The sequence below is a fragment of the Musa acuminata genome, chromosome BXJ2-8, assembly GCF_036884655.1.
Source record: "Musa acuminata AAA Group cultivar baxijiao chromosome BXJ2-8, Cavendish_Baxijiao_AAA, whole genome shotgun sequence".
Classification (NCBI taxonomy): Eukaryota; Viridiplantae; Streptophyta; class Magnoliopsida; order Zingiberales; family Musaceae; genus Musa; species Musa acuminata.
In genome coordinates, this window is record NC_088345.1 from 13,966,581 (window position 1) to 13,985,102 (window position 18,522).

Below are 18,522 nucleotides of genomic sequence, written 5' to 3' on the forward strand. Positions count from 1 at the left end.
TTTAGTGCCAGCGTAAATATGCATTGAACTTTGAGAGTCATCATTTTGTAAGAAAATACGATAAAGGCATCAAACAAAATACCTTTCCCAACACAATCAGATTTATATAATAAATGAAATAATATGTCTTAAAAATTAAAGGAATATCCAACTAGTATGAGTTTGGAAACAGAAATTAAGTTTCATAGGAAACTTGGTACATTAAAGGTCCTTTCAAATTTGAAAATAAAACCACTACTTAAAGTTAAAATGCATGTTCCAATTGCCTCCATACGTGAGCCCATCTTATTTCTTGATAAGATACTTTGCTCACTTCCTACTAGCTTCATTAGGTTTTGCATACCCTGCAAAGAGTTTGCAATATGGATTGTTGATCCAGAGTCAATCCACTATGTGTTAATATTAACATTAACTATATTAGATTCATAACTCACAAACGAGGTTGGTTTACCTTTTTTTTCAAGCCATTATTGGAATTTCGTGCATTCCTTCTTTATGCATCCCTTCTTTTTACAAAAAAAACACTTTGTTTCTTCTCTTGATATCAGCTTGGGGTGATATTTTATCTTTTCCTTACTGATGAGTATTCTGATTGGCTTGATTTTTATCAGTTTTGTTCTTCTTGTGAGTGGTTACTACCAATGCACTCTCACTTAGTTCCATCACTAGCCTCTCTTTTTCTTGAACACACATGGTCATTAATTCATTGATTGACCATTTATCCTTATGTGTATTGTATGAAATCTTAAAATGCCCTTATTGATGTGGAAGGGTGTTCAGACTATAGTGCACTAAGAAAGATTCTGACTTATTAACCTCGAGTTTCTTAAGTTGAGCTACAATATCTCGCATTTGCATTATATGCTCACGCATACCCTTTATGTTGATGAGTCTAAGGGATGAAAATTTCATTATTATGGTACTTGCTAGTGCCTTTTCTGAAGTGACGAATTGCTCATCGATAGCTTGTAGTAAGTCTCGGACTTTTTTATGCTGGTTAACAGAACCACCTATGCCAATAGTTATCTTAGTTTTGATAAACATCATGTAGAGCCGATTGGATCGCTCTCATCGCTCATATAATGCGATCTCAGTTGGAGTGTTGGTATTAGTGATTATAGGTGGTTCGTTTTTCCTAATAGCATAATCAATATCCATCCACCCTAAATGGAGGAGAACTCTCTCCTTCTATATTTTATAGTTATCACCCCTAAGTTCGAGAATGTCATATTGAATATCAGAGAAATTAGCAGTTTGAGAAACTACATAAAATCAAATATGTTTATGTCAAAATTTGAAGCTTAATAATTTAAATTGTATGTTTTACCAATATGAAACATGCTAAAAATATGAATCTCAGGACATAAAAATTACTTGTGGGCTAAATTTTTAATTCAAATAGATTCAAATGATCTTTATGATAAAACTATCAAATTATATTATAATTCATAATCCCTGTGGGTAAATTATGAAAATATTTGATATTTTATCCTGATTAATTATATTAAATATAATAAAAGATCCTATAGGATAATAATTATTATATTAAATATAATCAGTCACAATATGATATCTATATATGATCTTTCTTTTAACTTTATATATAATTTTAATTAATTAAGAATGATGTGACTAATCCCTAATTAATTAATATTATTAAATCATTAGACATTTTGAACATATAAAATTGACTAATAAGCATGAATTAATATAACTAAATATCATACATGAGTATTTTACTAACTAAAAATATTGAAAATGTTATATCCTCATAATTTTCAATATGACATATATCAAGAAGTTTCAAAAAGAAACTAAAATAAAGCTATATTCATGGTATAAAAATAAAAACTTATTCATATAAAGGCAGAGGTTATAGAGCTCTGATACCAAATGTTAGAAATTTTTTATACCAAAATATATTTCTAAATCATTATAATAGAAACACAAGAAAACTAATGCAGAAATGAAAGCAATGATTTCTTCTTGAATTTTAATACTTTTCGACTTAGAACTTTCGCTTTAGATGGTGTAGGAAATCCTTTATACTTCAAAGAGAAGTTGAGCCCAAAGACCAAAATTTTCGTTTATATAGTTGTTCTCCCATTAAGAATTAATTCAAATTTGTAACGTTTGGAATAATAAAGAATTTTGATGATATTAAATAAAATATTTAATAATAATGATTTTATTTATAATGAATAAAAAATTAAAATATTTAAACCATAATAAATAAAAAATTTATGATAATGAATTATGAATGACCGGTTACAATGAAACCTTGGAATATCCACGGCATACGTTTCTTAGATTCGCATATCACACAACTAACTTGTGGTGTTCCTTTATCAATCATATTATCAGCGACCGAATCTTTTAACGAAGACTGATTAAATGTGGTTGGTTATCATGAATATTGAGAATGCGCACCCGCACCTCAATTTCACTACGCATAAGTCACGCTTGTGCCAAATCAAGCTGGTCATTCTTTATCGAGATGTAACATCACCGGTATCAAGAGATAACAGTTTCTTATTGAACTTACCAATATTATGGCGGTCACCTGTAGACTCACAAGTCTTATTTTAGAGTCTCGTAATTTCGTCGATGCCTCTCCATGCTCCTAAACGATTGTAACCAGCTGACCTTGATCTTTCCATTCATCAACGCTTGGTCGCGCTGGGTTCCAAGTCAACCGCGTTCTCCGTCGGTTAACAAGTTTCCCGGGAAATCCCCAGTTCTGCAGACAAAAACGACTGTGACCCGAAGAAGATGAAGTTACTGTGCAGGTGCAGCGCTTTTTCTCCCTTAATAAAAGGAGTTGTTGGGTGTCACATTAACAAAATTTCGTCATACATATATACGATACGTAATGTAAAGATCCGTGTGCCATCGATCATGACATCATATACATATATATATATATATATATATATATATATATTGTTGGTCATCACCCAGAAACTATCATCTTGTCTTATCGCGAGCATACAGTTTTTGGTTCTTACATAAATCAATCAGAAGTCGGGAATTACAGGAGACGGTTTCTCCTTCCAAGTCAAGCGATGTGCATCGCAACAACAATGCTCGGACGAAGAACAAAGCCAGTAAGTCGAGAAGGATATTGACCGGAATGCATTTTTAACTTAGGAGCCGAGAAATCTGACACACCTTCTAAGTAGCTCACGGGAACTTTCCGACAAATAGACACTCTCACAGGGATGTTTAAATTCACAACCACCGGCCGGTATGAATACGCTACCACCAACTGTGGCCCACGCATTTACAATGATTGACTCAACCGCCTAAGTCTCCCTCCGCATCCCGTCCATAAATACCGCTCCCGCTTCCCTTGGAAGGCATCATAATAATACCTTCAGCTCTGTGGCAGGCGCACACCACACACACACACACACTTCTTCGGTGACAGAGAAGCGCCTGCACGTCTCGTCCTCCTTCGATTCATCCATTTCCTCTGCGTCATGGCACCGTCCCTCACCTTCACCGTCCGCAGGCAGAAGCCTGTGCTGGTGACCCCCGCGGGGTCCACGCCCCACGAGTTCAAGCGCCTCTCCGACATCGACGACCAAGACGGGCTGCGCTTCCACATCCCCGTGATCCAATTCTACCGGAACGACCCCTCGATGGGAGGACGAGACCAGGCTAAGGTCATCCGCGAGGCCCTGGCGAGGGCCCTCGTATTCTACTACCCCTTCGCGGGTCGGCTCAGGGAAGCTGCCGGAAGAAAGCTGGTGGTGGAGTGCACCGGCGAGGGGATCTTGTTCATCGAGGCCGACGCAGATGTCCGTCTCGAGCAATTTGGCGATGAGCTGCAGCCACCCTTCCCCTGTTTGGAGGAGCTCGTCTACAACGTCCCAGGATCCGATGGCGTTCTCGACTGCCCCTTGCTGCTGATTCAGGTAATGATTTGCTTGGATAGTTTTGGAACATGTCAGTTTCCATTTTTAGAGAGAGCGAGAGATGACATGGCCTTTTGTCTTATTTATATAATAATCGAAAATATTACGGCGAGTAAGTAAGAAGCACACCAAATATATATGCACACTTACTGATGTCCATGATCGCGGCGAACTCTGGTCCAGGTGACCCGACTGCTATGCGGTGGCTTCATCTTCGCCATCCGCCTCAATCATACGATGTCCGACGCACCCGGGCTGGTCCAGTTCATGAACGCCGTCGCCGAACTCGCACGCGGGGCGGCTGCCCCTTCCGTGCCCCCTCTGTGGGCCCGCGAGATCCTAGAGTCGCGCAGCCCTCCACGTGCCACCTGTAAGCACCGGGAGTACGACGACGTGCCCGACACCAGGGGCACCATCGTCCCGCTCGACGACATGGTTCATCGCTCCTTCTTCTTCGGCAAAAGGGAGGTTGCGGCGCTCAGGAGGCGCGTGCCCCCTCACCTCCGCAACAGCTCCACCTTCGAAATCCTGACCGCATGCCTCTGGAAGTGCCGCACCATCGCCATCTCCCCCGACGCTGACGAGGAGGTCCGCATGATATGCATCGTGAACGCGCGCGGTAAGAGCGACCTGGGACTGCCGGTCGGCTACTACGGGAACGCGTTCGTGTTCCCGGTGGCAGTCTCGAAAGCCGGCAAATTGTGCGCGAACCCATTGGGCTACGCACTTGATTTGGTAAGGAAGGCCAAATCGGACGTGACGGACGAGTACGTACGGTCGGTGGCAGATCTGATGGTGCTGAGGGGGCGTCCGCATTTCACGGTGGTCCGGTCTTACCTCGTGTCCGACGTGACGAAAGCTGGGTTTGGGGACGTGGACTTCGGGTGGGGGAAGGCGGCCTATGGTGGTCCGGCGAAGGGTGGCGTAGGGGCCATCCCTGGAGTGGCAAGCTTCTACATTCCTTTCAGGAACGGCAAGGGGGAGGACGGGATCGTGGTCCCTGTTTGCTTGCCCGGCCCGGCCATGGAGAAGTTCACAATGGAAATGGAGAGCCTGATCGAGGAGCCGGTGGCAGCAGAGCAGCACCACAGCTTGACCCTCATCATGAGCAGAGTCTGAAACGTCTTCCATGAAGTCGATAAATCTCGGTTGGGCTTCGGAGTCATGTGTCGGTCATCTGTCGAGTCGATGATTTATTTACCCAATCCCTACACTCTATCCCTGCCGCTTCTGGTTGCATACACCCACCCCGTCATGGTCTTCCAGTGCTTGGTCCACGACAATGTTATTATCAGATTGTGTAGCTAGCCGTTTAGCAAGTAAAAAAAAGTTGCTGAGTCTACGTTTCACTTGGACTAGTGTTTATTTGTGTGGCCTTATATACCTCGTTGCGGCCATTGCATATAATACAAAACCGTGTGATTGTCATTCAGTAGTCATCATCCGAGGTGCGCCGTGGATCCAATTCCAGGATATAGCCATCATCATCACCATCTTCTTCTTCTTCTTCTTCTTCTTCGTCGGGCGTGTTACTCGAGTTTAGATCATCCGTTCCATTCATCTCTGCCAGGGGTAAAGTGGCCATCTTTCTCGAATCCAAACGAAAGGAACACTCTCTTTTTTTTTTTTTACGAACCAAATCAAAATCCTTGGAAACAAACAAGCACCACAAACGGGGAATCCAGAAAAGGACAAGGATGGGATGGGTACGATCAATAAAGGAAGGAAAAGAAAAAAAAAAAAAAAAACGAAAGCATGTGGTTTCCCGCTCGATCCACTCGATCGATACAAGTGGTACCTTCGGCCAGGGTGGATCGACAAATTCCCTACCTACACCAAGCGACTTAAAAGGCCATCGCGAGTCACCGTGGTTTCCTTCACACACACACACAAAAATCCACATCAAAGAGATAGGGCATATCCAATAATTCTTTTATGAACAGTGCGAAATGCTCCTTTACCTCAATATCACTTGCAACTCTTACTAATATTATCAACAAATAGCATAACTAGTAAGTTAGTCCATCACCGTATAAACATGCGAGGGCTTAAGGTTGACCTTCAATAAATACAATCCTACGGTAACATAAAACTAAGAAAAAAGAAAGTTGACCCTATCACCTAAAAGTATGCCATGGAAACCTACTCCACAATAAATACTCTTATTAGTACGAGATGCCAAATTGAGCCTATTAGCATGAAAAGTCATATCACCTTGCCAACGACACCAAGCCTATCAAACATCACCGATTAGCTGACTAGCATCGCCAAGATCGTTGTGGCAAACACAATTGGTGGCCATTACCCACACGATAGATGAGATCCATTTGTTATTCCACACACGTTTAGTAAGTTCATGCATTATTTCCACTCAGATCTCCCATATTTCTGATCTTATTTCCATGGACTCCCTTCATAAATACTGTAATCGGACAACTCTGTCAAATGTTTCCTTCCCATATACAAACTACCGGCCAACTAGAACCTATGCTTTCATAACCTAAGTTTAGAAGATATTTTGTTGGTTACCCAAATTTTACTCTATCCAGAAAATTGTCTACGAGAGTTCAGGGAGAAAACACGGCCTTCTCCCACTTAGTTACATGGGTCAAATCTTCGAGGATTCAAATCTAAAATCTCTTCAAGACGATAAATGGAACCGATTCTCCCATTCATCCCACTCAGATCCCCTTGTCATTATGCCCCCCATCGTCCTACCAGCACTTCTTTGCTTTGGCGCGTCTATGCCCCTTCATCTTATATCTTCACTTCTTTCACTACCTTTCTCCACTTGTTTCCACGCCTCGTGTCTCTTACTGTTTCCCCTACCACACCCCATCGTCCCTCTTACAACTTTTTGGTGGCTTTGCCAAGTTCCTGATTGAAACCAACCACAGGGATAGTGTGAAGTGAAGTCCACCCTTGCCACCTTCAATTTTGTCCACAAGTGCCACCCTAGTGATGTCTCACCGATGATAATGAAAACAGTCTTCATAATTCGTTCCTTGCAAGTCGCAAGAATTTAGTGAAAGTGGAAACAGATAATGGGAAACTAGATATGTTCCAGTGCAAATATTGTAGCCAAGAAGTCAATACATGTCACCATGCCGCTTTGCATGATGGTGTTTTCCTGTTAGTTAAAAGTGTTTCCTGTGGCCATAATTTTATAACTTTTTTATTTATTATATGCCAAAATTCATAAATTTTTGTATACTGATAGTGTGCTGGTCAAAGCACGCACGACCACTATCATACCAACAATCCGTACGATACATATGTATATACATATGTATATGTATATATGTATGTATTGTCTAAAAGAAGTTAGGAAAATGCAGCTTATATAAAAGTTCTTGGATCATATGAGATTTCTCTAACCGTTCGAAGAAATCTCTCTACTCTGTTGAGGGAAATTCTCTAACCTATTGAGGAAAATTCTTCCTTCTAACCTGTATAAAAAGAAGGGGATATGCCAATAACAATCAACTTCTTCTATAACTTGTTTATCTATTTATTTTCTAACATGGTATCAGAGCAGTTCCTCCTTGGCGACAGCAGTATCGTCGTGTGTTAGCCAAGCGGCCATAGTAACACACTGCCTCAAGCGGAGTCATTAAAGAAGCACCAAGACACGGATTCAGAGCCAGTGCTAACGAGCACCGTCTTGGCTCTGCTCATCCACTCCTTCTCCTTCATCACCGGTCTTGCTTTTCTTCGCCGGCCTTGCTCCCTCTCCTATTTGCTGCCTACAGCAGACACTCTCCGTCGCTGCCACGCAAGGAGGAAAACATTCTCTCACTGCCTCCTCAATAGCGGCGAACGGCGAACAGCGGTGTCTTCCTCGCTTCCCGGCTAGTAGTAGTCGCAACTACTACATCTTCCTTCCTCTACCGCAGTAGCTTTCGCTGCCGCTTCCCTCTACACAACGGCGCCTCCTCAACGGCGGTGTCTTCCTCCTCAATAGCGATGAACGGCAAACGACGGTGTCTTCCTCGCTCAGTCTTCCTTGCTTAACGACGGTTGCCGTGTCTTCCTCCTTCGCTGTCGCAACCGCTTCCCGGCCAGCAGTAGCCACAACCGCTGCATCTTCCTTCCTCTACCGCAGCAGCTATCGCTGCCACTTTCATCTATACACCTAATCGCTGCAGATTTCTCTCACTACAGTTTCCTTGAGTACCGTTGCAGATTTTCGCGGCCATTTCCCGATGAATCGCAATCTTGAGTATCGCTGCAGTTTTCGCGGCCATCTTCCGGCGAACTGTAGCCTCTACAATCTACTGCAGCAAGCAGCAATCCACAACAGCTGCCGACAGCTTTGGTCACTGTTGTAGATTGCCCAATCTGCTGCAGCAAGCAACAATCTATAGTAGCGGCCCCTGCATTGCTTCTAAAAAAAGAAAAAAAAATGTCTTCGTTCACTTCTTCTGATGTTTCAGTTCTTGTAGGGACTCTCACTTCTTGTTCTTCTACAGGACTTATCTCCATCAATCCTGCCATGCTGATCCCCTTTAAGTTATCAAAGGGTGGCAACTATGCGTCTTGGTGAGCTCAATTTTCTAATCTTTTATTTGGATACGACTTGTTAGGTTACATTGATGGCTCCTCCAATTGTCCTTCGGCCATGCTCAACATCCCCGGAGATCCCAATCCAGTACCCAATCCAGCTCACAAACTGTGGCTACATCAAGATTGTCTCATCCTCCAAGCTATTCAAGCGTTAGTTGCTGGATCCGTTGCTCTCTTGATATCTTCATGTGTGATAGCTGCCGATGCATGGTCTAAACTGCAAACCACCCTAGCAAATCATTCGCGTACTCGCAAGCTCAGTCTTCTATCCAAGCTTATGGTGACAAAACAAGAGGGAAGCTTATGGGATCTCCGGGGATGTTGAGCATGGCCGAAGGACAACTAAAGGAGCCATTAATGTAACCTAACAAGTCGTATCCAAATAAAAGATTAGAAAATTGAGCTCGCTAGGATGCATAGTTACCACCCTTTGATAACTTAAAGGGGATCAGCGTGGCAGCATTGATGGAGATAAGCCCTGTAGAAGAACAAGAAGTGGGAGTCCCTACAGGAACTGAAACATCAGAAGAAGTGAACGAAGATATATATATATATATTTTTAGAAGAAGTAATGCAGCGAACTTTATGTGATACTCAGGTCACACAAGGTGGAGAATGAGGGAGGGAGGGGTCGTTGCTATAGATTGCTGCTTGCTGCAGTAGATTGGGCAATCTACAACAGTGCCCAAAGCTGCCGGCAGCTGCTGTAGATTGCTGCTTACTGCAATAGATTGTAGAGGCTGCAGTTCACCGGAAGATGGCCGCGAAAACTGTAATGATACTCAAGACTGCGGTTCGCCAGGAAATAGCCGTGAAAATCTACAACGATACTCAAGGAAACTGCAATGAGAGAAATCTGTAACAATTAGGTGTATAGAGGAAAGCGGCAGCAAAAGCTGTTGCGGTAGAGGAAGGAAGATGCAGCTGCTGGCCGGGAAGCGAGGAAGACACCGCCGTTCGCCGTTCGCCGTTCGTCGCTATTGAGGAGGAAGACACCGCCGTTGAGGAGGCACCGTTGTGTAGAGGGAAGCGGCAGCGAAAGCCATCATCCGTCTTGGCATCCTGCCCTACCGAGCTATCAAAGACGGGTCGTTTGCCAACTGTGTGACAAAGTCGGCCACTCCGCTAAAGTTTACCGGTCTTGTCCCCGCCTCCCCGCTCCGTCACACTGGCCTCAGGCAAATCTCCGCTAACAATATGATCATACATGCTCTAATGTATAGCTTGTTTTCTTTCGGTCTATGCTAAACAAGAACTTCATCAAGACTCTTAAGTTGTCTATTATTTGGAAAACTTCAAGGTTTTGACCCATCCACGCTAGGTTATAACATCTATGAAGTTTCTTTACCTAGTTCTTGTTCAAGGACATATTAATGTTTAGCATAAACATGGATATATATCTATTTTTATAATGACAGCACAGAGAATGCATATCTAGGACACCTTAAAGGATGATGTTCTAACTGGAACAATATGTTAGTAAGGAGGCTGTAGAAATTGATGCATATATATGAACCGTAAATAGATGTTTATTTTTGGGGATTTCGACTCAGAAGTGCTTGTGTCATAAAGGTTTCTGCATAAAGGCTCGACCAGAAAGTTCCCAGCAGCCTGTTGCAGGCATATGTCCTTGAAAATATCTCGAGTTCAATTTTAGCTCAAAATAGAAGACTTTCCTAATCGATGTCAGCTAGGAAGGGTTCTTCTGCATATATCATTACAAGATACCGTGAAGATGAAAATTATGCAAAACCATTCCAGCAGGCATGAACCAACAACCTTAGCAACTTCCCGTAGGAGACCAAGTACAAAAAGTGCACTCTGATTTGTGAAGCTTCTTTTTCTAGCTAACCAAAGTACAACGAATGAGCAAGTTTCAATTAAATTTTGTGTTGTTCAGAGTCTTCATGGGAGGGTAATTGCAGATCACAGCATCTCATTCTTCGGGGACGACAGAACAATTTTTGCAAATATTAACACCACACCATCAAGAAAAGTAAAAGCAATGATGTTAATAGGTGCTAGGACAGTAGCTAATAGGTGCAGTAGCCTAAGTAACTAACGCACGGCCCGAGCTATTAGTCATAGGTGCCCTGTAAACCAATCACGTAAGTGATGACACATGTATCATGATACGTAGTCTTTTTACTTATTATTATTATGATATTTTCTCACTTTATGTTACTTGATTCATAAATATATTGTGATGTTCATGAATTCGAGAGTCGGATTGTGATGAGATCACGATAATAAGATCGATTCACCTTTAAACATAGACCCTAAATAATCCTGGTCATAGGTTACTCGAGAGGGATATCGAGATAACCGGACAGACTTGTGTGCTGTATATTCGTCTATATGATGGAGGCAGCTAGTCTCATAGCTGCTCGTGTGGGGACACTAGGGCTACAATGCAGGTGCTTATTGGAGAATGAGTTTACTGATTTATCCGCTCACAGAATGCTGGATGGTTGATGATACATCATTGTCAGACAACGATTCCGTCATCTCAGTGGTGTACCTGGTCCTTAGACTTGAGACACCAAAGATGTCTTGTATAAGTACCCTACTCTTTGATATTGGACTTATAGGTTTAGAAGTTTAAGATTTAGTACAGCCGATCATCGGGAGTGGCAATCAATCTTACGATGGCTATTGAGTGTCGATAAAAGATTATCCGCTCTCGGTATCATGAGAGGAATATCTCATGTGTTCTTGCTCAAACAAATCTTTGGCCAAGATCATTTGGATTAAGAGAGAAAGAGTTCTCTGCGAGAATCCAATTAGAGTGAGACTTGAAGAGAAAACGTATGGGCCTGACAGCACCATACCCAATATACGGTCTATAGGATATTAGATGGATGAGAGACTATAGATACATGGTAACTAAGGACAGATATATCCAAATGATTGGATTCCCCTGTATCGTTTGAGAACTATGGTGTAATGGCCTAGTACGTCTGTAGTCGATGAGTCGAGTGAATTATTATGAAGATAATAATTCATTGAGCTAAAAGGAGTTTTGATAGGTATGACTCATGACTAGCTCGATATTGAGCCTAGAGGGTCACACACATATGGTAGTGCTAGTCATAGGTGCCCTGTAAACTAATTATGTGAGTGATAGCACGTGTGGCTTAACACGTAGCCTTTTTTCTTATTATATTATTTGGCATTTTATCATTTTATATTGCATGTTGTATGAATATATTGTGATGTCTATTGATTTGTGCAATGGGAATCAGATCGTGATGAAATCACGATAATAAGGCCGATTCGCCTTTAAACATAGATCCTAAATAATCCCGATCATAGGTTACTCGAGAGGGACATCGAGATAACCGGACAGACTGAAGTATTGTATACCCATACATATGATGGAGACAACTGGTCTCATAGCTACTTGTGTGGGGACACTAGGGATACAGTGCAGGTGCTCATTGGAGAATGAGTTCATTGATTGATCCACTCACGGAACGCTGGATGGTTAATGATACCAAATTGTTAAACAACGATTCCGTTGTCCTAGTGGTGTACTTGGTCCTTAGACTTGAGACACCAAGGATATCCTCTATGAGTATTCTATTCTTTGATACCAAACTTAAAGACTTGGAAGTTTCAAATCTAGCACAATCAATCATCGGGAGTGACAGTCAACCATACGAGGACTATTAAGTGTCGATAGAGGATCATTCACTCTCGGTGTCATTAGAGGAATGTCCCATGTATTCTTGCTCAGACAAATCCCTAGCCAGGGTCATTCGGATTGAGAGAGAAAGAGTTCTCCGAAAGAATTCGATTAGAGCGAAACTCGAGTAGAAACTGTTTGGGTTTGACAGCACCATGCCCAGTATATGGTCTATAGGATATTAGATGAATGAGAGACTACAGGTACATGGTAATTTAGGATAGACAAGTCCAATGGATTGGATTCCCTTGTATCATCTAAGGACTGCGACGTAGTGGCCTAGTACGTCCGTAGTCGATGAGTCGAGGGAATTATTATATAGATAATAATTCATTGAGCCAGAAGGAGTTCTAATAGGTAGATATGTATATATATATTTGCATACGATGTAGATATATATTAAATATGTATATGTGTGACATGTCATATTAGGAGACCAAATCAAAGAAACCCCTCTCTCGATAATATTAAGTCGGTAAACGTGAGGCAATTATATTGACCCACATGGCCTTCCATCGTTATGGGTAGGGATTGATTTTCGGTGTAGGTTGAGTTGGTCGAGTCCCTCGAGGCTCACCTATATCGCAAATTCGCTATCTTGCCTACGACATAGAGATGTCATCGGTAACTTGAGGACATTGTATGCTTGGTCGAGTCCCTCAAGGGTATATCATCGAATCAGACTCATCTTGTAACGATGGTGTTGACTTAATCGAACATCATGGTTGGTCGAGTCCCTCGAGACCATGGTGATTCGGAGGCCGAACAGGACGGGAATCACAAGGAGTTGTGATCAGCAAGAGTTGCCTACCTTTCGGGCTTAGTGTGATTGGTTAAGTCCCTCGAGGTTACAATAAGACGCTGATTGGATCCCGATCCTCACTAGAAGTCTGCCGAAGACTTCCGTTTCACGTGCTGAGGGTGTCGCGTGACTTGCCAGTAAAATAGTGGGAGCATATTAAGATAGAAGTCCATATCTTGATAGTTTATTTTTACAAAATCTGCATGTTATTTATTTCTGCTGCATCTTTATTTTCAGAAAATGTCACTTTCAAATCCCTTATGTGGCATACTTGATGTCAACCATCTCACTGGTCCAAATTATACGAATTAGTTCCGCAACTTGAGAATTGTTCTCACGACGGAGAAAATCGCATATGTCCTTGATACAATGATGCCTACGCCCGAGGAAGGGACAAGCGAGGATGAGATCACTCGCTACGTGAAGTATATTGATGACTCCACTCTTGCTTAGTGTTACATGTTGGGCTCCATGACTCCTAAGTTATAGAGATAACATGAAAAGATGGATGCTAGATCCATTCTCCTACATGTCCGCAAACTATTTGAAGAACAAGGAAGGACTCAACGATATGAGATATCCAATAGCCTCTTCCGCGCTAGGATGACTAAGGGGACACGAGTTTAGAACCATGTCCTAAAGATAATTGAGTGGATAGAGAAACTCACAGGTCTAGGAATTGTTCTAGAGGATAACCTGTGTGTGGATCTTGTACTTCAGTCCCTACCATATTCTTTTTCATAGTTCATAATGAATTTTAATATGAACAAGCTTGAGGTGACTTTTCGGAGCTCATCAATATGTTGAGGGAGGCAAAGAGCACTATCAAGAAAGAGAAGACAGTTCTCTACACTGGTGAGACAAGAAAGAAAAGGAAAGCAGAAAAGTCCCTTAAGAAGGGCAAGGGCAAGGGCATACCAGGTAAAGCAAATGTTACTAAGAAAGATACGGTAAAGGACAAAGGTCAGTGCTTCCACTACGGAAAAGATGGGCACTAGAAGAGGAACTACAAAGGTCAGTAGCTTGGAGAAACTTCAGGTATATTCATGATCAGTCTCCATTTGTCACTCTTATGGGTATTGGATATTGGTAGTGCTTATCATATTTACAATTCGTTGCAAGTTTTAGCAAGACCTAGGAGATTAGCGAGAGGCGAGATGGACCTCAAGATGGGTAATGAAACAAAAGTTGTCATAGTAGCTATTAGCAAAGTCGCCCTACATCTGCTTGGTGGAGCTATTATTGCATTGGATGCATGTTATTTTGTTCCTTCTATTATCAAAAATATTATTTCCATTTCATGTTTGATAATTAGTGGATATAGATTAGTTTTTTAGAATAATGGTTGTTCAATACTATTAGATTATGAGATCATCACGAGAGGAACATTGCATAATGGTTTGTTTATGCTAGACACTACTCCATATATCATGAATATGTGCATTTAAGAGGAAACGAGATGAGGTGAATAGTACATACCTATGACATTGTAGGTTAGGTCAATCCATGAGGGAATGATTCAAAAGTTGCTAAATGATAGATATCTAGATCCATTCGACTATGAGTCATATGCAACCTGTGAGCCTTGCCTTCGTGGAAAACTAACCAACTCTCTATTTAATGGAATTAGAGAAAGAGCCACTAAACTACTGTAACTCATACATAGTGATGTAGATGGACCCATGTCAACTCATGTCATTGGTGGTTACTCCTACTTCATTACCTTTATTGATGATTTCTCAAGGTATGAACATTTGTACTTAATGAAGTACAAGTCCGAGGCCTTTGAGAAATTTAGAGAGTATAAGAATGAAGTGGAGAACCAGACTGTAAAGAGTATCAAGACTCTTCGATCAGATCGAAGAGGCGAGTACTTAAGTACCAAGTTTACCCAATTCCTCAAGGACCATGGGATTCTATTCCAATGGACACTCCTTATACACCTCAACTCAATGGTGTATCTAAAAGGAGGAATCGTACGCTGTTAGACATGATACGGTCTATTATGAGTTTCGCTAACCTACCCATTTCATTATGGAGATATGCCCTAGAGACCGCAGCTTACCTTATGAATAGAGTTCCAACTAAGTCGGTAGTGTCTACACCATATGAGATATGGAAAAGGAAGAAACCCCATCTTAAGGTTATTAAGATTTAGGGCTACCCTGCCTACGTTAAAAGACACAACCTCGATAAGTTGGAATCAAGGATGGAGCGGTGCAAGTTTGTGGGATACCCCAAGGAAACTTGTGGGTATTATTTCTAATATCTCGAGGAGTAAAAGGTCTTTGTAGACAAGAGAGCGGTATTCCTTGAGAAGGAACATATTCTTGGCGGAGATAGTGGGAGCATAATAAAGTTGAGCAAGGTTGGAGAACCTAGCTTAAGCACCACTCTACAGCCTGAGTCTGTTCATGTACCTAACACACAAGTTCCGACTTTACGTAGGTCCAACAAAGTATCTCATCCTCTTAAGAGATATGTGGGACATATTGGAAGAGAGGATGTTGAGGATATTGATCCTCAAACCTACGATGAGGCTATTATGAGTATAGACTCTGGGAAATGGCAAGAAGCCATGAATTCTGAGATGGATTCCATATACTTCAACAAGTTTTGAAACCTAGTTGATGCGCCCGAGGGTATTGTACCCATCGGTTGCAAGTGAATCTTTAAGAAAAAAATCGGTGTAGATGAAAATGTAGAGACCTATAAAGCAAGGCTAGTGGCTAAGGGGTATCGTCAAATGCAAGGTATTGACTATGATGAAACCTTCTCATCCATAGCCATGCTAAAATCCATCCGAATTCTATTGGCAATTGCAGCATACTATAATTATGAAATCTAGCAATGGACATGAAAACTCTATTCCTCAATGACAACCTCGAGGAGGAGGTGTATATGATATAGCCCGAGGGATTCGTGTCTAATGACTAACCAAATAAGGTGTGCAGGTTGCTTGGATCTATTTATGGACTGAAGCAAGCTTCCTAGAGTTGAAACATAAGATTTGATGAGGCAATCAGATCTTATGACTTCATAAAGAATGAAGATGAGTCTAGTGTGTGCAGGAAGGTAAGTGGGAGCGCTATCACCTTCTTGGTGTTATATGTGGATGACATCCTGATCATTGGGAATGATGTAGGAATGCTATTCATAGTAAAGGCTTGGTTATCTATACACTTCTCTATGAAGGACTTAGGGGAAGCATCTTATATCTTGGGGATTCAGATCTATAGAGATAGATCCAAGAGGATGCTTGGCTTGTCCTAGTCCAGGTACATAGACACCATTGTCAAAAGGTTTGGCATGAAAAATTCCAAGAGACGTCTCATACCGATGAGACATGGGATATTACTTTCTAGGAGTATGTCCCCAAAGACTCTTGAAGAAAGGGCGAACATAGATAGGATACCTTATGCATTAGCAATAGGGTCTATGATGTATATCATGCTATGTACCAGGCTTGATATAGCGTATGGTTTGAGTGCCACGAGCAAGTATCAGGCGGATTAATGCTTGGAGCACCGGAAAGTAGTAAAGTATATCCTTAAGTACTTGAGAATGACTAAGGATCTTTTACTAATATATGAAGGTAGTAGCCTTAGGGTTGAAGGCTATACAGAGTCAAGTTTTCAGTCTGATGTCGATGATAACAAGTCTAATTCAGGGTATGTGTTCACCTTGAATGGAGGAGCAATGTGTTGGAAGACTACCAAGCAAGACACTACTGTTGACTCGACCATAGAGAAGGAATACATTGCTGCAGTAGAGGCAACAAAAGAGGGAGTTTGGATGAAGAAGTTCATTACAAATCTAGGAGTCATGCTAGGTAGTGAGGAGTCGATTCCCTTATATTACGACAACGACGGGGCGATTGCTCAAGCGAAGGAACCCAGGTCTCATCAGAAATCTAAGCATGTTCTGAGGAGATTCACCTGATCAGAGAGATCGTGACTCGAGGAGATGTAGCAGTGGAAAGAGTTTCATCCAAAGATAGCATTGTAGATCCACTAACAAAGTCATTATCTCATATTGTCTTTGAGCGTCATAGGGGTCTGATAGGAATTAGACACATATGTGATTAGCTTTAAGTCAAGTGGGAGATTGCTAGTCATATGTGCCCTACAAGCCAATCACGTGAGTGATGACACGGGTAACTTGACACAAAGTCATTTCGCTTATTATATTTTGGCATTTATCACTTTATATTGCTTGTTGCATATATATATATATATATATATATATATATATATATATATATATATATATATATATATATATATATATATATATATATATATATATATATATATATATATATATATATATATATATATATATATATATGTATGTATATGTATGTATATATATGTATATATATGTATGTATATATATGTATATATATGTATATATATGTATATGTATATATATATATATATATATGTATATATATATATATATATATGTATATATATATATATGTATATATATGTATGTATGTATATATATATATATATGTATATATATGTATATATATGTATGTATGTATATGTACATGAATGTATGTATATGAACATATATGTACATATATACATATATATATATATATATATATGTATATATGTACATATATACATATATATATATATGTATATATGTACATATATATATAGATATATGTATGTACATATATATATGTACATATATATATAGATATATATATGTACATATATATGTACATATATATATATATGTACATATATATATATATATATGTACATATATATATATATGTACATATATATATATATATATATATGTACATATCTATATATATATGTACATATATATGTACATATATATGTACATATATATGTATCTATATATATATGTACATATATATATATATATATATATGTACATGTACATATATATGTACATGTACATTTATATGTACATATATATGTACATATATATATGTACATATATGTATGTACATGTATGTACATATATGTACATACATGTATGTACATACATGTACATACATGTATGTACATGTATGTACATACATGTACATACATGTATGTACATGTATGTACATACATGTATGTACATGTATGTACATACATGTATGTACATATATATATACATATATATATATATATACATATATATATATATATATATATATACCGATTCGCCTTTAAACACAAGTCCTAAATAATCTCGGTCATAGGTAACTCAGAGTGACATCGAGATAACCGGACAAATTGGTGTGTTATATACCCGTCCATATGATGGATACATTATACCGAAGCCCTATCCAGCCCTATGCCACCCGGGGGGGTTCCAGGGTGCTGAGATGGCTGACATTTCGCGTGTTGTAGCGGGCTACAGAAAACAGCCTGCGTCATGCGAAAACGGAGCCATTTTGAGGCTTTTTGGCCCGGCGCGGTGAGCGATCGCACTGTGCATTGCAACCTATTCGAACATGTATTTTTACAAGCAAAAACACACAAAACCAAGGCAAAACAAACTACCAT

At 40.3% G+C, this 18,522-nt stretch overlaps 1 protein-coding gene across 1 annotated transcript; it reads left to right on the forward strand.

Moving 5' to 3' along the window:
* Positions 1 to 3,362: 3,362 nt before the first annotated feature.
* LOC103975095 (benzyl alcohol O-benzoyltransferase) lies at positions 3,363 to 5,269 on the forward strand. The gene is made up of 2 exons (XM_009390007.3): positions 3,363 to 3,920; positions 4,104 to 5,269. The coding sequence occupies exons 1-2, from the start codon at positions 3,483 to 3,485 to the stop codon at positions 5,037 to 5,039; spliced, it is 1,374 nt and encodes a 457-aa protein (XP_009388282.2). The 5' UTR covers positions 3,363 to 3,482; the 3' UTR covers positions 5,040 to 5,269.
* The last annotated feature ends 13,253 nt before the right edge of the window (positions 5,270 to 18,522 follow it).